Here is a 26,346-nt window from a genome sequence, read left to right as displayed (position 1 = left end):
CATTCTCTTACATAACCACAATTTGATTTTCAATTTCAGGAAATATAACTTTGATATGGTACTACCACTTCATACATGGTACATATTCAAACTGTAGATTTCCCCCAAACTGTACCCCCCTCCCCCGCCCCTGCCCCAATCCAATCCAGAATGCAATCCAGGATCAGGCATGGCATTTAGATGTCAGATTTCTTTAGTTTCTCTCAGACTGACCCCCCTAAAGCGTACAGCAGTTCTCAAATGGTCACAGTATGGCACCCAACACCCCCGCCATGAGCATTTGGAGATTTGGGTTGACATGGTGACTTGGGAGTATGCTGCACTACTGGCATTTAATGGGAGGTGCCAGGGACGGTAAAGCTCCTTCTGGTCGTACACAGCCACCCCCAAAAAAATTATTCAAAATGCCAAGAGAATCCTGTTAAGCCACACCTTATTAGGAATACCAGAAACAGAAGAAACGTAAGCATAAAAAACAGAGATGTACTGCCCAGTTATCTATCGAGGTCATTGAGAGGCTCAGAAAGGGAAATAAAGAAATCGCAGGAGGAAAGGGTCCTGGATACCTGTAGGCTTATCCTCACGTCCTTAGAAGTGCAAAGCAATGAACTACATATATCGAGTGGTCTTTATTCCAGGGCTAAGGGTCTCTGCAAACACTATGTAGACTTGGTCCTTGAACTTCCCCAAATAGATGCTTTGAACTACCTATTTCATTACTACAAGCTAAGCTATCAACACAGGCTGGAAACCATACAACCCAAGGCTTTAGTCACAAAACAAAAAATCCTACAATATCACGATGCCATTAACACACCTACCAAAAATAAATAATTACTTAGTGTCAAGTCTACGCGCAAGTTTCTCTATTTGCCTCAAGGGTGTCTTTTATAGTTGGATTGTTTGAATCCATCTTTAAGCATAGTCTACACATTACAATTGGTTGATTCCTCTCTTAATCAACATCCTTAATCTAAGCAGTCACCCCCACCCTTCTGTCATTATTTGCTAAAGAAACTGGGTCATTTGACATAGAGCTCCCATATTCTGCATTTGGCTGACTGCTTCCTCATGACATTTAACTTGTTCATTCTCTGTACTGCATCAAAATCAAATCCTAGGGCTTCCCTGGTGGCTCAGTGGTTGAGAGTCCACCTGCCGATGCAGGGGACACGGGTTCGTGCCCCGGTCCGAGAAGATCCCACATGCCGCGGAGCTGCTGGGCCCGTGAGCCATGGCCGCTGAGCCTGTGTGTCCGGAGCCTGTGCTCCGCAGCGGGACAGGCCACAACAGTGAGAGGCCCGCGTACAGCAAAAAAAAAAAACAAAAAAACCAAATCCTAAGGTTTGATTAGAGTCTGTTTCAACCCTTCTTTTCTCCCCCAAATATAATGTTTAAGTGGCACTGTGTACATGCTGTTGAATCACTTCAAGTGGCACTTCATGTTGGGCTGTCCTTGCTCTTCCAGCAGATGTTAAAATCTATCAGAAGGTTTGGATGGTCCCAGCTTGGTTCCTCCATTTAAAAATTCCTCATCATCCTTGACCTAATGATTCTAGCAGCCATTAATATCACTACCTGGATCCTTTTTATCCGTATGGTGCACATGCACAGTTTAAAGCTATTTATGAGCCCTTCCAATCAGGATAGAATTAGCACTTCCCAGAATAACTCAGAAATTGAAGCTGCACTTAAACTTCATGTTTGTTTTACATTTAATAAGTCACAGGCACTGATACTAAAACACAAACACCTCCCCCTCCAAATAAGAACATGCTCAATTTATTACCAAGTGGGACTCTATACTGGATTTGCATAACCTTTTTTCTAAATAGTTCAGAGCATTCTAATAGTTTCCTCTAAAGTAAATATTAACAGGTAGGAATCTCTCTCTGAGAAGAGGAAGTGACCGAGGCCTTTGTTATCTCTGGAAATCATGCTATTACTAAAAAGACGCAGATGTGCCATGCTTGGATTTGTGCTTAACAGTCTTCCCTTTGAGTTTCCACCATTGTCACACCTGAACACCAAGTATGTCATCAGACCTAGCTCTCAGAAGAATAAGAACATCCTTTATCATGCGTGGCCACAGCGGTGTTGCTGTTGGTTGGTTTGTATGTGTGTTTTCAGCATCTGTGGCTGTGATTTACATTACAGAAGTGCCTTCAAGTTTACAAAACAAAAAAAGAAACAGTAAGCTACTTACAACACAATACCATGTATGTAAATTAAAACCACATTCCTACTGCACTAAGTGACTTCAAAAAGAGGAAGCACAGTAAACCGACAATGGCTGACCATGGACGGAATGGACAAGGTGTGGGGACTGGGGATAAAAATATAAATAAGCCAAACAAGAGAAGGATCTTCCACAGACCAATGATGATAAAAATGCCATGAACAAAATATTTTATACATACACGTACGCACACAGCCAGTTGCTGCCAGTAGGTGGAAAACCCCTCACACTTACGTGATCTTCTGTTCCATAAATCTGTCTGGCTCCTGGGCGGTGTAGGATGTGATCTCCAGGCCCAAGCCGAAGTCCTCGGGCACTGTCACTTTCTTCTGAGGAGGCATGAAGATGGGGGCTTCATTCACATCCATCACGTCCACGGTGACGGTGGCTGTGGAAGTGGAGAGAGTGACCTCAAAGGGGGCCACATTAGTCACTGCCACATACAGGATGTACTGCTGCTTGGCCTCAAAATCCAAGCCCTAAAGAGCAGAAAAAATACATTTTATGTTAGAAAAAAACCCCATTAAATCCTTAACTATTGTTTTTTGGTTAGCAATATATCAGTGGTTCTCACATCTGGCTGCATTAAGAAGAACTCACTTGAGAACTTTTAAAGAAGACACATGCCTGGACCCTAACCCCAGAGCCATTGAATAGGAATCTCTGAGGTTGGGGTCTGGACATCAATATTTTTTAAAAAGTTCCCAATGACTAACATGCAACCAGATTCATGTTGAGAACCCCAGTCAAGAATAAAGATGAGCTACATGAAATCTCAAGTGGCAAGCCTCTATTAACAAATGTAGCACATTAAGTCATTTATTTACCTGAGACCAGTAAGAATGTTCACATCCTATGCTGACATGCTGCCCGTGTGACAGCAAATGGACAAATGACCCTGCCTGTCTACCTCCCTAACCCCAGTAAGTTTAGTGGCAAGAACATGAAGTTCAGAATCAGCTGGCAGTGAGCTCAAATCCCGGCCTGGCCATTTCCTAGCTGTGTGATTTGGGCAATAGAACCTCTGGGTCTGTTTCCACACCTAAATAAGTAGGAAAAGGAACTATCTCACAGAGGCACTGTAAGGGATCAACTGGAGCTTTTATGAAGGACCTTGCGTATGGTGGGAACTCAAATTACTACCTTTTTTCTTTTGGTGATAGAATAATAACAGAAAATGCTGACATCAAATGTTTAGTGGGAGGACTTCCCTGGCGGTGCAGTGGTTAAGAATCTGCCTGCCAATGCAGGGGACACGGGTTCGAGCCCTGGGCTGGGAAGATCTCACATGCCGCGGAGCAACTAAGCCCGTGCACCACAACTACTGAGCCTGCACTCTAGAGCCCGTGAGCCACAACTACTGAGCCCACGTGCCACAACTACTGAAGCCCGTGCGCCTAGAGCCTGTGCTCTGCAACAGGAGAAGCCGCCACAGTGAGAAGCCTGCGCACCGCAACAAAGAGGAGCCTCCGCTCACCGCAACTAGAGAAAGCCCACACGCAGCAAAGAAGACCCATCTCAACCAAAAAAAAAAAAAAAAATTAAATAAGTAAATTTAAAAAAAGAAATGTTTAGTGGGAGTTAAGATGACGTACTAAGTGATTCAGAAATGAAGGGTCTGCTCACTTGCTCAAGGGGAAGTCAAACCTCTGGCGCTAAGTTAGGGATCCGTTCATTAACTCTTTGACTAACTTCAACAAGGAAATCACGCCACTTCTTACTGTTCATGATTCCTAGACATCTTTCACAGGCTTATCTGCCCTTCTTCTAAAATCATCCAGCAAAATAGCAGAGACCATAAACCATTTTTCTTCTCATTTGCAAAATGGATATGGGGGGGTGGGCAAATGTTTCAGAGAAAGAACATATTAAAGCAGATGGTACAGACTTCCCTGGTGGCGCAGTGGTTAAGAATCCGCCTGCCAATGCCGGGGACACGGGTTTGAGCCCTGTCCCGGGAAGATCCCACATGCCACAGAGCAACTAAGTCCGTGCGCCACAACTACTGAAGCCCGTGCACCTGGAGCCCGTGCTCCTCAACAAGAGAAGCCACCGCAGTGAGACGCCCGCGCACCGCAACGAAGAGTAGCCCCTGCCTGCCGCATCTAGAGAAAGCCTGTGCGCAGCAACGAAGACCCAACGCAGCCAAAAATAAAAAAAATAAATTTATAAAAAATAATAATAATAAAAATAAAACAGATGGTAGGGTGTGGTGTGGGAGCTTCCTGATTTCTCACATGAGCCTGAAGAGTCACTGCAAACCCCACCAGAATCTGGGAGAGCTGCCCTCCCCCACCCCACCAAGGCCACACTAATCTACTTCAGAGGAGACACCAGGGGACAAGGGCCTCTGGCTGCGTTGTCAATTTCTGCATCTTGCCAGGAACGATACAAACCTTAGCCGTCTTCAAAACGCCTTCATTGGTTTCTGGGTCTGTGATGACAACAAACTGCTTCTCGTTATCGTTTAATATTGTGTAAACGGCCTCCCACGCTGGGGTATTGGGGACATCGGCATCGGTCACTGTGAGTGTGGTGATGACCACGTTAGCCTCGTTCTCAGGCACCGACCCCACGTACTGCAGAGCAAAGAAAAGGATGTGTCACTTAGGACATACTCAGACCCAGCAGTGGAGCCAGGGTTCAGGGGGCTAAGGGAGTCCTTTCTTGAGCCCAAGCTTTGATGAGTCTTTGAAGAAGTGCCCACCCTACCAGCATGGCCCTTATTTCCTGTTGGTGGAGCAGCCAGCACTCAGGGACCCTGTGAGTACCTGAAGGAGCCAAGGCCCTGGCTGTCCGCACCTCTCAGCGTACTCTGGCCCAACTGCTGACACTGTAGCTTATCCCCCATTCCCGTCTTCCCCATCACTCTCAGTGGTACCAGTAATTTTCATAAATGTCTGGTCGTTACAGTCTTCTACTTAAAACCCTTTGGTAACATCCCACTGCACTCAGGATAAATTCTGAAATTCTAAATTCAGTCCACAAGGTCCTGTAGGACCTGGTCTCGTTTGGTTCATTACACTGACTGTTTTTCAGTTCTTGCTATTCATCAAGCTTCCTTTTGATGCGGGGCATTAATCTGTCTTTCTTAAGCCTCCTGTACTCACAGTGGCTAGGTTAGAGTGGCAGACACCGCTAATTGTCTACTGAATATCCACTCTCCTCTTCTTCACTAACTACGTGGTTGACGGCAGCGACGTGCCCAGAGAAAATACTGTATTTCCAGTCTTCCTTGCAGACAGCAGTTGCTAGTAAATGAAACTTGTGGGATGGGTCTTCACAGAAATAAGAAAGCTTGACTTGACATCAAGACCTTATGCCCCCTCGACTTTGCCACCTTCTTGAACGAAGCACAGATAGGGCTGGAGCTCCAGCTGTCATCTTGGACCACAAGGTGACAATGGGGATAGAATCCATGTACCAAGGATGGTGGGAAAGCAGATAAAGGAGGCTTGGTTTCTATTGACTGAGTGGACTATCTACCTCTGGACCGTTAGTGACACAAGAGAAAAAGTTAACCCTGTTTGTTTAAACCACAAGAGTCAAATCTCTGTTACTAACCATTAAGCCGATTTCTAGGTAACACAATAAGGTTTCAGGTTCTTTCACACAGCTCTCAATACCTTCTCCTTGACTGCATTTAATATAATTATACACAATAATCGGTATAAGTTGTATAACATCACCCTAGCTAGACTATAAACTCCACAAGAATAGAAGTGTCGTCTGCCTTGTTTGTGATAATATCCCCAGTGTCTAAGACAGTGTCTGGTATAAACCCAGAGAATATTTGTTCAACGAATAACTAAAACCTGGTAAGATCTGCTACCAAGATGAGGACATGCAGTAAATAGGTGCTTTTTTTCTTCTTATTTTTATTTTTTTTAACATCTTTATATGGAAGTTCCTTAAAAAAAAAAACTAAAAATAGGTGTTTTTTGCAACTTCAGAAACCTGTGTCAATAGGTCCCAGGCTGAGGAGGGCAGAGACAACTGACATCCCGACCTGCTTGCTTTTTAGCTTCAAGTTTACTAGTCTGGAAAACATTTCCAAAGGGTTCACCCATGAGATACTGGGAAACAACCAAGGACCTTTGGAGACTCTCTAAGGAGTTGCAGGGTTATTACCATAGTTGGGTTGAAGATGGGAGGGTTATCATTGGTGTCATTGACTGTGATCACAGCTGTTGCGGTCGTGCTTAAGCCTTCACCTTGCAGGTCTGCAGCTTGAACCACCAGGGTATACATGGGAAAACTCTGTAGAGATCAAACACACCTGAGTCAGGACTGACAGCCACATCAGGCACAGCCCAGCCCATCACAGAGAAACAGATTATTTTCTCATCTGCTTAAATGCCAACCTGCCTGCCTGCCTGCCTGGCCCCAAACCTCTGGACAAACGTTTAGATACAAAGCTCAGAACCATCACCATACGAAGCAGCAACTGGCCTCGGCAGAGTTTTACATCATCCAGACGATCGAGCTATTTGCCCTCAATACCCTCTGGATCCTCTTGACCCCTGACCTCCCGGTCCAGCCCGGTGGTGAGCACACTGATGACACCCGTGTCCTTGTTGATGGTGAACATTTTGTTGTGCGGCAGCGTAGGCTCTTGGCTGAGGATGGTGTAAGCAATGGCAGCGTTGTAGGTGTTCACATCATCGTCTGCGTCTGTGGCCGAGACCTCCATCACAGAGGTCCCTGGGAGCAAAGGAGAAGATTTACTCAAGCTACACTTTAATTTCCAAAATTCTGACTAAAGCGCCAGGGGAGGAAGAAAGCATTCCACCAAATGAGCAAGTGGTGTTCCCAGAACCCAGCTTTTCCAGAGGGTATTTTGGGTCGGGAGGGTGGGTGAGGAGTATGGGGGATAAATAACCTTAAGCTAAAACGTTTTTGCTATGTCTCTTATACTGAGTGAATAGTGTATAAAACAGGAAAAATACCAGAAGTTTCCATAATTGGCTTCTTAGCCACAGCTCCACCTGACAGAATGGTCATTTGAGATTGTTGCCTTTAAGGTAGAAGGAAATATTTACAACACCTGTGACAGACAAAGTACTAGTTCACAGAATACCTAAATAATTCTTCAAGAATCAATAGGCAGAAAAAAAAAAAAAAAAGAATCAATAGGCAGGGACTTCCCTGGTAGTGCAATGGTTGGGAATCCGCCTGCCAATGCAGGAGACACAGGTTCGATCCCTGCTCCGGGAAGATCCCACATGCTGCAGAACAACCAAGGCCGTGTGCCACAACTACTGAGCCTGCACTCTAGAGCCCGCGAGCCACAACTACTGAGCACACACACCGCAACTACTGAAGCCCATGCACCTAGAGCCTCTGCTCTGCAACAAGAGAAGCCACCGCAATAAGAAGTCTGCGCACCGAAACGAAGAGTAGCCCCTGCTCACCAAAACTAGAGAAAGCCCATGCGCAGCAACAAAGACCCAACGTGGCCAAAAATAAATTTAAAAAAAGAATCAATAGGCAGGCACGCGCAGCCCCACAAGTACGTGCCTCAGGAGAGCCCGTACTATGGATCCACTGGCAAAGCAGATCTTTAAAGGAGTTTTAGTAGCTGAACTTGTGGGCATTTTTGGAGCATATTTTTTGTTCAGAAAGATGAATACAAGTCAAGAGTTCAGGCAAACAATGAGCAAGAAATTCCCCTTCATCTTGGAAGTTTATTGCAAGTCCACTGAACACTCTGGAATGTACAGAATCAGAGAGCAAGAGCAAGAAAAGTGGCTGAACAGCAAAAATTAAGAATTTGACCATCAATCAAGGTTTGCCCTATTTCATAGTATCAGGCAAGATTAAAACTCCAAAGTTGACATGGATGGATTTTAGAATATTTAAGGTGAAATGTAAATTCTAATTAAAGCAGTTGTTCTTTGGACTAACCGTGAAGAAATTGATGGAACGTTTATTATGTTATAAATGGAGTTTCATTTACTACTCAAAATAAAGTGGTTCACCTTTAAAAACAAGACAAACAAACAAACAAACTCCCCTATAATTCTGTATAAACCTGTCAAAATAGATAAAATACTAAAACATCTATTTTTTTTTAATAAATTTATTTCTTTTATTTATTTATTTTTGGCTTTGTCGAGTCTTCCTTGTGGTGCACGGGCATCTCATGGTGGCTTCTCTTGCTGAAGAGCACAGCCTCCGGGCATGCGGGCTCAGTAATTGCAGCCTGCGGGTTCAGTAACTGTGACACGCGGGCTCTAGAGCGCAGGCTCAGCAGTTGTAGAGCACCGGCTTAGTTGCTCGCGGCATGTGGGATCTTCCCGGACCAGGGCTTGAACCCGTGTCCCCTGCACTGGCAGGCGAATTCCCAACCACTGCTCCACCAGGGAAGCCCTAAAACATCTATTTTTAATATTTATTACATTTTTTCTTTTTCATTATAGTTTATTACAAGATGTTGAGTAAAGTACCCTGTGCTATACAGCAGGACCTTGTTGTTTATCTCATTTATCCCCCTCTCCTCTCCCCTTTGGTAACCATAGGTTTGTTTTCTGTCTGTGGGTCTGTTTCTGTTTTGCAAATCAGTTCATTAATATTTATTACATTTTAACTGAAACATTTAAAATCACATTATCTAAAAATATATTAACTAGAAATATTGCTTTTATCCAGTTTCACTTTACGTGAAACACTATTCAAACTCTACATCAATGTCTCTGGTACTACTGGAGCCCTTTTGGAATAAAATTTGTCATTTAAAAAAAAAGAAAAATCAATAGGCAAAAGACAAATAGCCCAAGAGACAAAAAGGGCAAAAGACTTGAACAGGCAAGTTGTAAAGAAACCCAGCTGGTCAGCAAACATATGATAAGACGCTTATTTAGTCCATTAATAATCAGAGAAATTCCATTTTAAGTTATGTTGAGATATAACTACACACTCAACAGATTGGCCAAAAAGAAGTCAAACAATTCCATGATATATATTGCTGATGGGAGTATAAATTGGTTCAGCCACCTTGGAAAACAGTTTGTCACCAAGTAGAAAAGTAGGCAAAACTGTAAGTACACACGTGGTAAAAGATAAATGAAAGCAAGGGAATGATTATCACAAAAGTCAGGGTGGTGGCTGTCTTTATGGAGGAGGGAAAAAATGTGATCAGGAAGGATTGTACAGGGTCTGTAAACTACTAACAAGGATCTGTTACTTAATCAGGGAAGGTTGTTCTTAAACTGCTCCTTTCTTAAACTGGGCTTAAACATTTTATACATATTTCTATAGGTAGGATGTTTTACACACAAACAGTGTCTTCCAAAGAAGTTCTGTGCATATGAAGGGTCTGACCCCAAACGCCAGCCCCAACACTTGGGGGTGCAAAGAATCTAAGTGTCTTGATGGGTGTTGATCTCCTCATTGATGGACGTACCTGGAAGAGCGCCCTCCATGACAGACCCTTTGAAGACCTCCTGGGTGAACTCAGGCTTGTTGTCATTCTGATCGGTCACGGTGATCACAATCTCCATCGGCTCCTCGATTGCTTGCCCGTCTGAAGACACAGCATGAGAGAAGAGCTGCAAGAGCCAGGTGAGGGTTACTCGGGAAGACAAGGTGGGAAAAGTGGTCCAACCAGAGCAGAGTGGGCTCCACCCGGCCCCCACTCCCTCCCACTCAAGCATGCATGGACCCCCCCTGCCCCGCCCCAAGCACAGAACATCCCACACACACGTGCTGCTGCTTCAGTGAGGTCATGACACTGGTTAAGACCATGACCTGTGAGACCATGGGCTGGAGAACACATCCACCAGCTCAGAGCCCCATTTCCCACATAAGGGCTGGGGGCCGGGCCTAGGAGATAAAGGTGGAAGCCTAAAACACTCTGACTGGTTCCAAGCAGGGTCGAATTTGCTCTGGCTGCTCAAGTCTAGCGTTCCCCCCAGACTTCCCTGTGTTTGGCATCAACGCATTACCTCCCAGCTTCCCTAAGCTCACACTGCTCTCAAGGCCCAGAAATAGTTTTTGTTCCCCAACATCAACACCAGCCTCTGCCTATGTGTCAGGGACTTTGAGTCCCAAGAACAGGTTGACATCTTGGGTCTAAGATCATGTCTGATGCCCCAGGACTCTCCCCACTTTATTCCTAACAAGGAAAACATGAACAGCCCCCAATTTTTGCAGGTTCTCCTGTCATTTCTCCTTATCAACAGGTCTAAAGGTATCAAGTTAAGCTCTTCAAATGTCCAGAACATCTGATCTATGATCAGTGTGAGTTGACCAAAAAAATTTTGAAAGGATGTAACCCCATCATTAAGTGCTTTTAAGAGACACTCACAATGTACTTGGCAATATCTTCTCTATCCAGAGGCTCCGTCACCTTTAGCCATCCTGTTTCTCTTTCAATAATAAACACATGAAGAGGGGGTGTGTCGGCTCCTTGGCCAGTGATGCTGTAGAAAACTTTGGTTTCTTTTTCCCTGTTAGATTTGATCTGAAGACAAAACAGAAAGAAATGAATTAGCAAGGAAGGATTCTGACATTGGCTCTTTTCCCTTTCTCTCCTTGGTCCTTCTCTGCCAAATTCCTCCCAGAGAAATAGAGAACTTCCTTCTGTACCTGAACCAGAGCCTTAGGAAATGGGCCTTTCTCATTTTCTGGGCAGCTGATAGGAGGAATAACCCAGTCTCTCTTCTGTCTCCTGAGACCATGGTGGGAGCTGGGAAATGTGAGCACTTCTGTCTGGGTTCCAGAGGGAGAGTCCTAAAAGGGAAGAAGATGAGGAACAAAATGAGATAATTCAGGAAAGGTGATACGGGCTGAACAACCTAGGCAGTCTGCATCTCCAGCCTTCTGAGGGCAGGGCATGGTTTTCATTTAACAACAAAATAAAACAGCCAAAACAAAACCCAACAGACCTCTTTACCATATCAGAAGGATGGTTTCCTCTTTTGATCCTTCTTAGTGTCCAGAGTTCAGTAATCATTATGCACACACGATGATAGGTTTGAGGGTTTGACATTATTTAAGAGTTATTTCAAGCCTATATCTCACACCTGTCATTTTTTAAAATATTTATTTTATTTATGTATTTATTTTATTTATTTATTTAGTTGCACCGGGTCTTAGTCACTGCAGGTGGGCTCGTTAGTTGCGGCTCACAGGCTCCTTAGTTGCGGCTTGTCAGCTCCTTAGCTGAGGCTCACCAGCTCCTTAGTTGCGGCATGCGAATTCTTAGTTGAGGCATGCATGTGGGATCTAGTTCCCTGACCAGGGATCGAACACAGGCCCCCTGCATTGGGAGCACGGAGTCTTATCCACTGCGCCACCAGGGAAGTCCCACGCCTGTCATTTTTAATAGGACATTATACTCCAATGATTTACTATCAGAGCTTATTCAAGAATTAGATATTCAGGTGTTTTTAATATTCTTTTCTTTTATATTTTTCCTAGTGATATAGGTCTCCAAAGTAGAGTTAGTCTAAGTGAATAAGTTTTGGGAACTTACTACTTTGTGATCAATACTAATCCCTTAATCCCACTGTGTTAGTATATCTGTATGGTTTCCATTTGTTCTAACAGAAGTTGTTTGGATGGGAACCAAAAGTGCCCTTTGAGACTTGTATTGAACAGTTTTCATGTGCGATAACTTTATGCACACACAGGGAAATAAGATAGCTGAAGATGGAAGGAAAGATCTTCCAAATTGTTTTAAGTGTTCTAAAGTGATTGGTAGTAACACAGTAAAGGTTCCAGGACAATTACATCTTCCATCCTCCACAGAGTCACCCATCCCTGTCTGTCAAGTGAGAGTCAAGCCCTGCTTCCTGGCTTTTAAAATGTGACTCAAAATGCACAAGACAGACATGAAATATGACCAGATATCATCACAAAATCCTTCCCAATCCTGCATTCCTGTATACTAGTCACTCACACACCCCTTAACACACACCCTCTGCATTAACCTCCTAGAGAAGCAGTCCTGCCCTGGCCAAGGGCAGGCTCTGGAGCCAGGCTGCCTGGCTTTGTATCCTCACTGTGACACCTCACCTTCCTGAGCTGATTATTTAACCTCTCTGTCCCACACTTTCCTCATGTCTAAAATGAGGATTATATTAGTATCTGCCTCATAGGGTCCTTGGAAGGATAAAACGTGATACTAGTATTGCAGTAAAGCACTTAGAATACTGCCTGAAACATAGTACGTGCTCAATAAATGCTAATGATGAAGATGATGGTTGGATTGGTTGGAAAACACTGAGTTATGGTTTTAATGAAGTGGAATTTGGGATTTGACCTGAGCACAGGAATAAATACTAAACTGATTCTCAACACGGTATCCTAAGCCTAAAAATGACCATCTTGCACAGCCATGGTAAAAAAAACAGGTCTTGATGAATGAATGCAAATTCATTTGCCATATTGAAGAGGAAGGCAAAGAGCACACCTTGCTGACATCAGGACTATGGAATATTTTCAGAGAATGATAATAAATAATGATGAACATTGTGCTGGCAAAACATAGCATTAACATCTTCATGTGTGAAATTATTATTTTTTTTAAATAAAGATATTTATTTATTTATCTATCTATCTATTTATTTGGCAGTGCCGTATGGCTTGTGGGATCTCAGTTCCCTGACCAGGGATTGAACTCAGGACCATGGCAGTGAAAGCCCAGAATCCTAACCACTAGGCAACCAGGGAATTCCCTTCATGTGTGAAATTAAAAGGAATCGTGTCTAAACATACTGAACATGGGATCCATCCCTCAGAAAACAAGGATACCAGACCAAGAAAACCCATCCAACCAAAGAGACAAAACTGGAAAGTTAGATCTATTTATATTTTTTCCCCAGCTTTCTTGAGGTATAACTGACAAAATAAAAATTGTTTGTATTTAAGGTGTACGATGCGATGTTTTGATATATATAGGATCTGTTCTTATATGAAGTAAAAGAGAGGTAAGATTATCACCCCTTCCAGTGTAGGGCCACCTGGCACCACAAGGGTCCCTTGAACTAGGGGCAAACCAAAGTCAACCTCAAACCAGCTGTGGTAGAGTTGCCACCTACCGCTCAATATCCATTCTTTCTCATTTAAAATCAAAAATCTCTCTTTCTCTCCCTCTGTCTCTCTCCCCATATATATATAAATTTTGTGTCCAACAATGTACCTAAGTAAAACTACATTTCCTATACTACACTTGTATCTAGGTGTGACCATGAAGCCAAGTTCCAACTAATGAGACGTAAGCAGAAACATTGCTTCAAAATTCCACAAAGCCTCCTTTAAAAGGTGGACAGCTAAGTGATACATTTTTGGGCTTCCTCCCTTCCAACTTCCTACCATCCAGAGGAAAGGTATGATAAATGGCGATCCAGCAGCCACCTTGGATCATGAGGTATCGTTGAGGATGGGAGGCATATGCTGAGGATGATAGAACAGAAAGGAAAGAAAGAACCTAGCCTCCTGATGACTACAGGCGTCTCCATACTGGCCACAACTTACCACTCAACTGCCTCTACTTGAAAGAGAAATACTCTATTTTACATAAATCACTGTAATTTGTGCTTTTCTATAATACATATCTGAACATAATCATGAAGGCAGATGGCAAAGGTGAAGAGGAAAAGTTGAAAAATCAACTTTGTTTACATCTGTGCATCATAAGAGGCTTCCATACACAGCTGCCCAGCAAGAACTTACCAGGCTGGACTTACATGAATGATAGAATTAATTGGAGACTGAAGTCAGGAAGCTATGTTAATTTAGTTCCCCACTTTTCTGGTCTGGCCAATTACACCAGGGAGAAAAATCAGATCTATCAGGACTATTAAATTCCTAGAATCTCAACAGTCTTCAGGGAGAAAGACAAGAGCCAGCCTGAAAGGCCTTGGCAGTTACAGTACTTCCACGCTCCCAACGCGATAGCGGGATACAACTAGAATGGCCCTCCAGAGAGACGTTTCAGTAGGCAGCACCATGGGAGCAGTTTAGAAACTGGCAAAGGCATTTGGCTTTGGTTAACAATTTCCCGAAACATTCTTGCCAAGAACCTGGGCAGACATGTATCCTTTCATTTGTGGCCAATGCACCCATCTGTCCACTCAATATTTACTGGGCTCCTGGTATATGCCAGGTCCAAAGGCCAGGCACTGCAGATACAATGGGGAAGGATCTTGTGGAGATTACAGTCCAAACAGGCAAAAGCTTCTTCTTCCCCTTCTTTGCCAAGGCCCTCTCCACTAGAGACACGAAGAGCAAAATGACCAGAGAACTGAACTCGTGTTCATTGTTCCTCTGGGAAGGGAATGAGAAGAACAGTTAACAATTACTGAGTACTTGTCATACGCCTACCATAGTTCCAGCAACTCACATGTAATAGTTCATGTAGTCATTACTATCCCCATTTTACTTATAAGGAAATTCAAGCACAGACAGATTAAATAACTCCCCCAAGTCTACTTGGGTAGTAAATAGAAGGGTTGGTACCCAATCCCAGACAGAATCCATGCCCTTACCCCCTATTCTACACTACCTGCAGAAAGAAGGTAGTGTATCTTGCCATCCACCCAACAACAACAAAAAATCCACAGCAAGAACTAGTTCAGTTAGACCAATGGTTCTCAACTAGGGGCTATTTAGCACCCCTTCCGCCCACCCCCCAGGGGGCATTGGCAGTGTCTGGAGACAATTTTGGTTGTCACAACTGGCAGAGTGCTGCAAGCATCTAGCGGTTAAGACCAGGGATGCTGCTAAACATCACATAGTGCACAGGACACACCCACAGCAAGAAATTACCCAGCCCCAAATGTGAACAGTGCCAAGGCAGAGAAACCTGGATTAAGAAGCATACTAAAATAATAGTGAACTTCTAAGAAACACTCCAACGTACATGATGATGGTGGTGGTGATGGTGGTGCACTACTGCCTTCAGGGTCACTTTGGTGGAGAGCTTCCTGTGGGTGGAGTCCCAGGCATGGACAAGAAAACTCATCTCTGGATGACGAAGGTGTAAAGGCCGTTTGACTGTAACCACGCCATCTGTGCCCACTTTGAATCGGGTGTCATCAGAAACATAGGCTGTCTTTGGTAGACCGGTGCATCCTTCAAAACTCACTGCAGGGTATAAATCACAGTGATTAGGAAACTGAGGAGATTAAAGAGCATTCCTTCTCTAGAAATTGAACTTCATTCACCCACCAAAAGCCTGACTCACACAAAACAGGCACAAGTAAAACATACCATAGTCTGATGACAGAACAGCAAAGATATCAAAGTAGTGGAAGCCATCATTATGTCCTTCACAATTACAGGGCGACTTAATTGTGGTCCGATTCTTTTCTCATCTACCTGGAGACTGAAAACAGTAAGCTGTCTAGAGAGTAACTTCTGGGCTTCCCTCGTGGCGCAGTGGTTAAGAATTTGCCTGCCAATGTAGGGAACACAGGTTCGAGCCCTGGTCTGGGAAGATCTCACATGCCGCAGAGCAACTAAGCCCGTGAGGCACAACTACTGAGCCTGCGCGTCTAGAGCCTGTGCTCCGCAACAAGAGAAGCCACTACAATGAGAAGCCCGCCCACCGCGATTAAGAGTAGCCCCCGCTCGCCGCAACTAGAGAAAGCCCACGCACAGAAACGAAAACTCAACACAGCCAAAAATAAACAAATAAGGTTATTAAACAAAAAAAAGACTCCACCTTTAAAAAAAAAAGAAAAGAAAAGAAAGTAACTTCTCCTTTTCAATAACAAAAAAGGGCCTCTCCTTCAGATGGCTCTTGATGATATGAAAAATAACTGAGAATATCTACTGAGTCCAAAAGTTTGAGACCTAGGTACAGTGAGATGCTGTGGATTAACTACATTTAAATAAACAGTTTACATTTCAGTAAACAGTGGCAGATAATAAGAGGGAGGCATCACAGCTACATGGTTAAGGGTAAGGACTTAGGCAAATTTTTTAACTTCTCTGAGCCTCAGTTTCTTCATCTTCAAAATGAGGGTAATTATGGTGCTCACCCTCCCGCCCCCAAACATGGTCTTATTTTCCCTGGCAAGGGTGGGGCTCAAGTCCCAGCTCTGCTTATTAGCTCTGTGACCTTGGGCAAGTCACTGAATCTCTCTGTGCCTCAGTCTACCCATCTGTAGAATGAAGTCATCGATAGCAACTACCTACTAGGCTTGTTTTAAGATACATAGAACATGGGGGTTCCCTGGCAATCCAGTGGTTAGGACTCCACACACGTGACGTGGCCAAAAAAAAGAAAAAAAAAAGATACATAGAACAGTGCCTGGCACATAATAGACACTATTAAATAAAAATTTTAAAACAAACATAGCTTTGGCTAATCATTTATTCAATTTTCCACAAAAGACATAGATAATTGTGATATTCATTAAGTACTGACTATATGCTTATTTTCCGAGGCATTGAGAGGTAATGCCTGCTTGCAATCTGAGGCCCAGTGGAGAAACTCTATCACTGTCAGTTAAGGGAGACAATGAAGATTTCATAGGAAAGTCTTCTACCTGAACATACAACACAGCAAGACAAATGCAAAAGACAGAAGAGAACTACTTGGGTGGGGGAACTTAGGATCAGTGGCTTAGAGACAAAACTATTTAAAGTTTTATAGTTATTAAAGTATTAAAACTTTAAAAGTATTAATACCCAATGCTGGAGAAGCTGTGGTGAAAAGTGTCTGCACTAAACATCAGAGTCCTAAAAGACTCATTCGTTCAACAGGCTTCCATCAAACTATTTGTCAGAAACTGTGCTGGGCTCTAAGGATGAAAAAAATTCTGTGAACAAATAGACAAGGCACCTGCTCCCCTTGAGCTTACACTGTTGTGGAAGAGATGGACATGTAACAAAACCAAATCTCAGGTAGTGACAAATGTTAGATATAAAGGAATTAAAGAAGGTGATACAAGAGTGACAGGGGAAGAGGAAGGTGTGAGGAGGGTGTAACTTATACTGGATGGTGAGGGCTGGCCTCTGTGAAGTTGGAGGCGTCTTAGTTGAGACCTAAGGAGCCAGCCTTGCAGAAACCTGGCTCAAGGGCCTTTCAGGCAGAAGGAACAGTGGATAAAACAGTTCTTTCTGGGAAACTCTCAAGTTGGCCTGTTCTCCTCCCTTTCAAATAATCGCCCCCTCATTCTTCCAGTGGGCGTTCGATTTTGTCCAAGAGATCTTTTACAAAAATTCCTACTTTTGTGCCAATTTTGCACGGCTAGACACCTTAAAATGCGTAAGGATCAGGTCTCTGCCAGAAAGCCCTAAAGCCAGTTATGATGTCTAGACTGCAGTTTTCATTTCTTCCACTAGGGGCCACCCTTGCAAACTTTTCTGAAACCAACAGCCCCACCCTTGCCAGCGAAAGTAAGACCATGTTTGGGGGCCGGAGGGGATATGTACCATGATTATCCCCAATTTGAAGATGAAGAAACTGAGGCTTGTGGGATCTTAGTTCCCCGACCAGGGATTGAACCCGGGCCCTCAGCAGTGAGAACGCAGAGTCTTAACCACTGGACCACCAGGGAATTCCCTTGCCATGTTCTTACTGAGTGGCCTTAAGCAAAATGCTTAACCTCTCTGGGCCTCAGTTTTCTCTACTGGATCCTGAAGGATTCCACCACTGAGTGAGCCCACCTCTTCCGGGTTTTGTGAGGATTAACCAAGACAGTGAATGTGATCACATTTTGAAAGTGAAAGAACAAAGCAAGTGGAAGGGGATGAGGATGATTTCTGTGCATTTGAGTAGACAAGCTAGAGGACAAGCATTTGCTAAATGAACAGATGAACCAAAAAATGACAACAGAAGCAAGAAGAAACACAAAATCCTTAAAGGATGGGCAGATACTACCCTTTAAGTCTAAAATAGGAATTTCTTTTCAAACTAGCAAAACAAAATGTTTTTCCAATAACCTTCCCCCAACCCCACCCCAGCAGAAGTAATGGGGGCACCGGACTGTGCTTGGGGCTTGTCATATTAGCAGGTAACAAGAGCTGCCCTCATTTTTCACACTGAATTCCTTTTCCCAGCCAGCCCAAACCTGGGCAGTTGGGACAAGCATGATTGGGCTTGCCAAGGGTGGTGGCCTGAAAAAATGAAAATGGTTTTGCAAATAACTTAATGCAAGGCTCTTAACCTGCTCTGGGGCATCTCGTCTGAATGGTGGTTAAGCTCCGCCCTTTGAGAAGTGACAGAAGTAGTGTGCCCATGACAGGCAGGCTCAACCTGAATTTCCAGGTGCTCATTATCTTTCTGTGCAACCTGAGCCTCTGGGCCGACAAACTAGAAATTATAGGAAAGACCAAGGGGATCTCCAGCTCCGGGAAGGCTCTGGGAAGCTTGCTTTCAACCCTGGCAAGGGCTAGGCAGCATCTCAGGGTACCGTGAACACTAATGCCAGCACGTAGGAGGAAACAAGAATGGCGAACTGTAGAAACCAGAGGATCAGTACATGGGAATTAGGTATATTTGAACATTTCTACAATAAAAAGTTAAACAAAAATAAAGCTAGCAAAGGATGAAGTATTCTTTCAGTCAGCTTGTCCTTTCCTAAACTTGTTATTTGGTCACTGGGTTTAGAAACCTAATCCCAGTGACAAGAGCCAAGAACCCAATGGCCATCTCTAAACGGGAAGATCTTTTCAACACCATATCATCATTATCACCATCAAAAACTACACATTCAACTAACAGCTTCAACTACCTTTTATTCATTATTTTCTTAATATTTAAACAAGTGACAACACTATGTGTCAGGCTCTCTTCTAAGCACTTTACAAATAGTAACTCGTGTAATTCCAGAACACTTCAAGGTTGCTACCAGCAGCATCCCCTTTTCAGAGATGCAGAGCCTGAGGCAGCTAGTTAAGTGGCAGAACGAGGATTGGGACCCAGGCAGTCTGAGAGTTCACATGTCTAACCATTCTTCCTCGTGCCTGTCTCTACAAGCCAGACCCTTGCCCTATGCTCTTTAAATCCAGTTTTCAGATTGAATCCCCCGCCCGCAGTCACCCTTAGGTATAGGCATCACCATCCCTATTTTCTTTGCCCTGAATTAAAGGCTGGTGGGAGGAGGGGCCGGGCTGTCGGATCCCAGAGTGAGTGCTCCTCACCACTGTTCCCATATGCAAAATGGGGATGGAATACTTATTATGGAGAAACAAAAATGAAAAAAGACATTCTAGAACAGCAGGAATTCTACACAGCAGGAGGTTAGCAGTAATTTGAGTGGAGGTGGAGGGAAGACTGAAAAAAGTACGATTGGAGGCAGTTTTTTGAAACGTGCTTTCCTTAAATGTTTTTGTATTATATGGTGTGTTACAATTACAGTAAATAACTTTTTAAAACGACAAAAGTTAAGTGACTTAAAAAGTATCTTTAACGCACTGTGACTCTTTTATGTTGTTATTCATCCTACAAGTGCCCTATTTTCTTGCGAATTCTGGCAGAAGTAGTAGCTTTAATCTACTACTTCTTCGCTCTGCAAGAGATGACTGAAGTTCAAAGAAAAATTAACTCCAAGTCCACGAAAAGCTCTTTGGTCCTGGGGCAGGCTCTGAGCGCTCAGCAACATTCTTTGCTTGGAATTGCCATTGTGCCACGAACAGTCCTGCTTGAAGGATCCCGTTTCTTCTCCCACCCCCACCCAGCTGGAATGTGAGTGGGTAGGAACAAGACAGTCTCCTAAGCCTCCATATATTTCAGGGAGATAGAAGGACAAGGTCTGCTATCAAAGCCAGCTAACCATAGTTGAGTTATCTGGTAATGAGTGGGATAACCCAGTCTCTTAGAAGCAACTACTTGAAAGTAGTGTTTTCCCCACACCACACACAAAGGGGTACCTTATGGCTTGTCTCCCACTCCTCAGAAGGCATTTCCCATAGCTAACACCAAAGAAAACTGCATTTACCTTTGTTTCAAGGACCGTTGGACCTCGGCGTTGGAAGAGAAAATTACACACACAACCTCGAGGGCAAGATCAGAGAGCCTTCTGAGGCTCCTGAAGGTCCTGGGGCCACACTGCCATTGTGTACCCCCAAATCAAGGGCTTTGATTTCTAACTTAAATACTCAAGATAAAGGACAAGAAGACTAAGTTGATGGATGAAAAGCACCCTGAGGAGACAGACGTGTGTCATCTAGCTGGGCAGGAGTCCCTTCTCGCCAGTAAGCAGCAGTGTTTGTAACTCCAGCCACAAAGCCACAATTCTCCACGGGTACCACCTCCTAGAAAATTTCTTTCTAGGTTCCATTTTCTTTGATGGCACTGGGCGATTTTAGAATGTCTTCCTTTGGTGGGTGTCCACAAATTTACTAACCATTCCAAGTTTAATGGGCACCCACGCTCAGCAGAAAAATAATTTTATGTTTCAAAAATGGGAGGAAAAGGATGATGAGGCCTCCAGTTTGTCCACACTCGGGGGATGTTGAAGAGATTCAAGTTGCACTAGGAAGACTATCTTCTTAGCCCTGATAAGTCTCCAGTTATGTGTGTCCATTTACTACTGAGAATTATGGACAGTAACACAACCTGACAGCCTGACTAGACATAGCAGCGGCCCTGGGGGGTAGACTCCAGCAGCCCTAGCTTCTAAACGAGGAAGCAGTCTCAGAAGCCTCAGTGAAGAGACTTGGCCAAGCCACACAGCTATGAAGTGGCAGAGCCTGTGGTCTGATGCCCCATCAGGACTTAACCACCAGGCAGCCTGGCTCTTGGTTTGATAAACCATTTGCGAGACTAGTTGCTAGCTGAGTGGCCACAGGGAAGTTAGTTCACACAACAGAATGGGACAGGTGGAGAGTAACCAGAATAAAAATAGCCAAGTTTCCCTGACCCCATCTTCCCCTGACACACACTCACTCCCTCCCTCTCTCTTTGAATGAATGAGGCACCTTGGAAATCCAGTTCCAGGGCCTCAGAAAAACGTAAGGACAGTCAGACAGCCAAGCAAAGGAGGAAGTTTTAAACTTTAGATTCAAGAATGTTCCCCCTTAGGCCACCACGTTACATAAGCTGAAATAAATCAGAGTTCCACTGATCAGCCAACTTAACTCCCAGACACTTTTCTGGGGAAGTTGAGCAGCTCAGAATATCACATTGTGCAAGTACAACTTGCAGGTGTGTCCACAGAGCCCGTGCACTGTGCTCCCAGGGCATCCTCGGCTGGGGCACCCGCACCCCATCAAATTGCCCTTGCAGACCGGCAGCTCCCATGGGATCCCAGGGATGAGAAGTTTACTTTCATGAAGCTTATTGAGTTCTTTCTCCCAGCCTCCCAGCATGTCCTTGCCCAGAACAAATTATAAGTGGGCTCCATCTTCATTTAACTCACACCCTAAGAACAGATGTCAACAACGGGCGCTGCCTGGGTGGGACGCAAGGACCAAAGTCTCCTCCACTTCTGTTTCCATCAAAACAGACTGGGGTGGGGCTTCCCTGGGGGCACAGTGGTTAAGAATCTGCCTGCCAATGTAGGGGACACAGGTTCGAGCCCTGTTCCGGGAAGATCCCACATGCCACAGAGCAACTAAGCCCGTGCGCCACATCTACTGAGCCTGCGAGCCACAACTACTGAGCCCACATGCCACAACAACTGAAGCCCGTGTGCCTAGAGCCCGTGCTCCACAACAAGAGAAGCCACCACAACGAGAAGCCCACACACCGCAACGAAGAGTAGCCCCCGCTCACCACAACTAGAGAAGGCCCACGCGCAGCAACGAAGACCCAACGCAGCCAAAAATAATAAATAAATAAAAATAACTAAATTAAAAAACACTGGGGTGGGGCTTCCCTGGTGGCGCAGTGGTTGAGAGTCCGCCTGCTGATGCAGGGAACACGGGTTCGTGCCCCGGTCCGGGAAGATCCCACATGCCACGGAGTGGCTGGGCCCGTGAGCCATGGCCGCTGAGCCTGCGCGTCCGGAGCCTGTGCTCCACAACGGGAGAGGCCACAACAGTGAGAGGCCCGCATACAGCAAAAAAAAAACCAAAAAAAGACACTGGGGTGGAGAGGGGGGCATCAGTGCGCAGAGAAAACAGTGAGGTTGCAGATGAAGGACAAAGTAGCCCAGGCCCCTGCAAGGGGGAGCCCACAGGATGAAGGGGTGATCCGTCACCCTGGATTCTTCCCCCTTTGTCTTAAGGTTCCTCGTGCTGCCTGGGTCACTCCGGCAGCGCATGTCTGCTCCCAGATCGTGCTTCTGCTCGGGCTAGCACTGTTGTAGCTCTCAGACAGCAAACACCATGGATGTTGATCGTAATCAGCCCCACGAAAAATGTCATAAATGGCACTTCCACAGTTGGTTTAACAGCCAGTGCAAATACTTTTATGGTTTTACATCTGTGTGAACGGGGTCATACTGAGTTAAGGTCACATCCCAGCTTCGCTTCTTAGGTGCCACTGTAGGCAAGTTACTTTGACTTCCCTTGAGCATCATTTTCCCCATTCTGTAAAAGGAGACATCCTCATTTCCTTCAAGGGACTGATTCGAGGATTCTTTCTTCAACAAATATTTACAGAGCCCTTACTCATTGCCAAGAATCATTCTAAGGCCTGGGAAATACAGCAGTGAACAAAGCACAGTTCTGCCCTCGTGGGGCTTACATTCCAATGGGGAAGAGATAATTAACAAATAAATTATTAAGTGTCAGGGACTTCCCTGGTGGTCCAGTGGTTAAGACTCCACACTTCCAGTGCAAGGGGTGCGGGTTCGATCCCTGGTTGGGGAAGTAAGATCCCACATGCCCTGTGGCACAGCCAAAAAAAAAAAAAATTAGTAAGTGTCAGTAATGAAAAGTGTTAACAGAGAAAAATAAGCAGGTAAAGGGGTTCCAAGGCTCTGTGCAGCATCAGGGCTGGAGGGGGCAATTTAATAAAGGGCATTTAGGGAAGGCCTCAAAAAGAGGCATTTGAAGAGATGGTCCCAGCTTCTGGCTGCGTGCCAGAGCAAGGGACTGAGCCACATGGCAGCGTGGGGCAGCAAGGAGCAGAGTGCCGTGGCCTGCCTGGCACCGCACACCTTCTCGTGCTGGGCCCCGTTCTGGTGCTGAAGACCCAGGCGTGAACACAACAGGTAGTGACCCCTGCCCTCCTGGGGCTCACATTCTAGTGGAATGAGAGTAACACCAGCATGTGGGTCCCACTCAGGCCTGGGAGTGGCGCAGGCTCCTGTCCTTCCAGTCTAGAAGGGCTAGAGGGTCTCCCCAGTCCCCTTCCCCTCCTTCAGATCAAGGCCAGAAAAGAGTTCAGTTTTAAATCCTTTGCCTCTCCAGGCCTCTCCTGGATGGTTCAGAAATGAGCCCACTGATAAAACCTCACTGTGTTTAATCTCAATATTCCTGCCTCGGTGGGGCTCTGGTGGCTCCGCTGGAGAAGAAGGGGCAGCTTCTCTGCTCAAGTCCGAGACCGAAGGCTTGGCTTCAGTTTTCCAGGGTGGAGGCTAACTGCCAAGGAGCCTCATCTCCATTCACTTAAAAAAGGGAGGCAGGGGAAGCAAGTGAATACCACCACCTGCCTGCTGCAGAGGTGGACAGGGACCTCTTCGCCGTCACAGGGAGCGAAGCTGGTTTGGTTTCATCAAAAAGAACAAGAAGCCCTCTGGCTTACACACTAAATTGGAAGAGTTTTATTATCCCTGCGCTGCGTGTTAAATACACAAACATCCCACCCACCTGAATAAAGGTGATAATTGATCATTCCCACCAGCTGCAACCCAGCAAACATTCCTGTGGCCAGGTTGGGCAACTCCAGGAACTGTTTGCTTATTGATTAGAAAGAAAAGCCTCCCTTCCACACCACAGATACTGCCCACTTTTCCTTTCTGGTGAGTTCCCCAAGGCCAGGGAGGGCCCGTCTCCCTCCCCCTCCTGCTGGCCCCTCACTTCGGGACTGGGTCCTAGGCCCCAGTGCACCGGAAAGGGCTCTCCAGGTTTCGGTTGTCCACTTGTGAAATAAAGCACTTTGACCAAAATACCTCTAACCTCATCTCCATCCAGGGTCTAGTGTAATGTGCCCTGCACAGAGACTCTCCTGGGGAGCTTTTTAAAAATAACCAGGCCTGGGCCATGCCCCAGGCTAACTGTTCTCCAAGGCTGGCAAAGCCCCAGCATGGGTATGTTTTAAGCCTTCCCCCAGGTGCTTGGAGCACCCAGTGGGTGGAGAATGATCCTACAAAGGCTTCCCTAGGAGAGGCAAGAGGCAAAATAACTTATCATAACAACCAATGAGGGAAGTATCACTCCCTCGGGTTTATCAGTAAAGTCTCAGAGATATTAAGTGACTCTCCCAAGGTCACACGGCAATGAGCGGCAGATCTGGCTGGTCCGAAGACCCACAGTCGGAACCCCTGCATTGTCCTGATTCTCCTCGGCCTGGTCTGGTCTTATGGGTTTCAAGGCCTCTTTCTTTCCCCACCTCTGTCTCTCTTACAGTAGGATGCAAGCACACTCAGTGATTTCCCTTCCCTTTACTGTGGGCTGTTGGATGCTAACGTGATAGGAAAAAACACACTCATCACATTCCTTAGTCACTTCTTATCAGGGTGCTTTTGTTACCCACATCTTTTTTTCCCCCAAATCTTAGTCTTTTGTTTAGAATTTCAAAAGCAGTACCTTGCATATTTTAGAGGGAAAAAAGTGACAAAACACAGATGACATAGCATTATTCATTACAGCCAAAGAGTGGAAACAAATCGAATGTCCAACTGAAGAACAAACAAAATGTGGTATATCCATACAACAGAATATTACTCTGCAATAAAAAGAAATTAATTACTGCTACAAGTTGCACCATGGATGAACGTTGAAAACATTATGCTAAGAGAAAGAAGCCAGTCACAAAAGACCACGTACTGTATGGTTCAATTTATATGAAATATCCAGGATAGACAAATCTATGACTGAAAAATAGATTCGTGGTTGCCTAGGGCTGGGGGGTGGGAAGGGGGAGAGCCAGGAGGTGGCAGGTAAGGGCAAGGGATCTCTTTCTGGTATGATTAAAATGTTCTAAAATTGTTTGTGGTAGCACAACTCTGTAAATATATCGAAAAGCCATTGAACCCTACACTTATTTTATTTATTTATTTATTTATTTATTTATTTTAATGAGGATGCAGCCCGGCAACAAGTGGCACCAAGGAGCATTCTTTTTTTTTCCTTTTTTCTTTTGTTTTGGCATCTCATTTTATTTTTATTTTTTTATACAGCAGGTTCTTATTAGTTATCTATTTCATACATATTAGTGTATATATGCCAATCCCAATCTCCCAAATCATCACACCACCACCACCCCACACTGCCTTCCCCCCTTGGTGTCCATACATTTGTTCTCTACATCCGTGTCTCTATTTCTGCCTTGCAAACTGGTTCATCTGTACCATTTTTCTAGATTCCACATATATGCGTTAATATATGGTATTTCTTTTTCTCTTTCTGACTTACTTTACTCTGTATGACAGTCTCTAGGTCCATCCACGTGTCTACAAATGACCCAATTTCATTCCTTTTTATAGCTGAGTAATATTCCATTGTATATATGTACCACATCTTCTTTATTCATTCATCTGTTGATGGGCATTCAGGTTGCTTCCATGACCTGGCTATTGTAAATAGTGCTGCAGTTAACACTGGCGTGCACGTGCCTTTTTGAATTATGGTTTTCTCTGGGTATATGCCCAGTAGTGGGATTGCTGGGTCATATGGTAGTTCTATTTTTAGTTTTTTAAGGAACCTCCATACTGCTCTCCATAGTGGCTGTATTACATTCCCACCAACAGTGCAAGAGGGTTCCCTTTTCTCCACACCCTCTCCAGCATTTGTTGCTTGTAGATTTTCTGATGATGCCCATTCTAACTGGTGTGAGGTGACACCTCATTGCAGTTTTGATTTCCATTTCTCTAATAATTAGGGATGTTGAGCAGCTTTTCATGTGCCTCTTGGCCATCTGTATGTCTTCTTTGGAGAAATGTCTATTCAGGTCTTCTGCTCATTTTTTGATTGGGTTGTTTTTTTAATACTGAGCTGCATGAGCTGTTTATATACTTTGGAGATTAATCCTTTGTCTGTTGATTCGTTTGCAAATGTTTTCTCCCATTCTGAGGGTTGTCTTTTTGTCTTGTTTATAG

General features: G+C 44.7%; 1 protein-coding gene and 1 pseudogene across 8 annotated transcripts in view; one reads left to right on the top strand and one right to left on the bottom strand.

Annotated features, from left to right (window-relative positions):
- Positions 1-26,346, bottom strand: part of CDH1 (cadherin 1) — a 78,860-nt gene that overhangs the window by 13,339 nt on the left and 39,175 nt on the right. For 5 of the 8 annotated variants that reach the window (XM_022583350.3, XM_089902387.1, XM_089902392.1 and 2 more), the window contains 8 exons: positions 15,108-15,331; positions 10,829-10,972; positions 10,548-10,703; positions 9,645-9,789; positions 6,768-6,943; positions 6,371-6,499; positions 4,636-4,818; positions 2,474-2,718 (listed from right to left, as the gene is read on the bottom strand). In XM_022583350.3, coding sequence (XP_022439058.1) covers positions 2,474-2,718; positions 4,636-4,818; positions 6,371-6,499; positions 6,768-6,943; positions 9,645-9,789; positions 10,548-10,703; positions 10,829-10,972; positions 15,108-15,331 — 1,402 coding nt within the window. The other 3 variants (XM_089902388.1, XM_089902394.1, XM_089902393.1) reach the window with 3 other exon arrangements.
- Positions 7,735-8,085, top strand: LOC111179684 (protein CEBPZOS pseudogene; annotated as a pseudogene).

This window comes from Delphinapterus leucas, chromosome 20 (genome assembly GCF_059928025.1).
Source record: "Delphinapterus leucas isolate spDelLeu-1000000601 "Yukka" chromosome 20, BTC_Dleu_Yukka2, whole genome shotgun sequence".
Lineage (NCBI taxonomy): Eukaryota > Metazoa > Chordata > Mammalia > Artiodactyla > Monodontidae > Delphinapterus > Delphinapterus leucas.
This window is presented reverse-complemented; position numbering and strand designations above follow the sequence as displayed.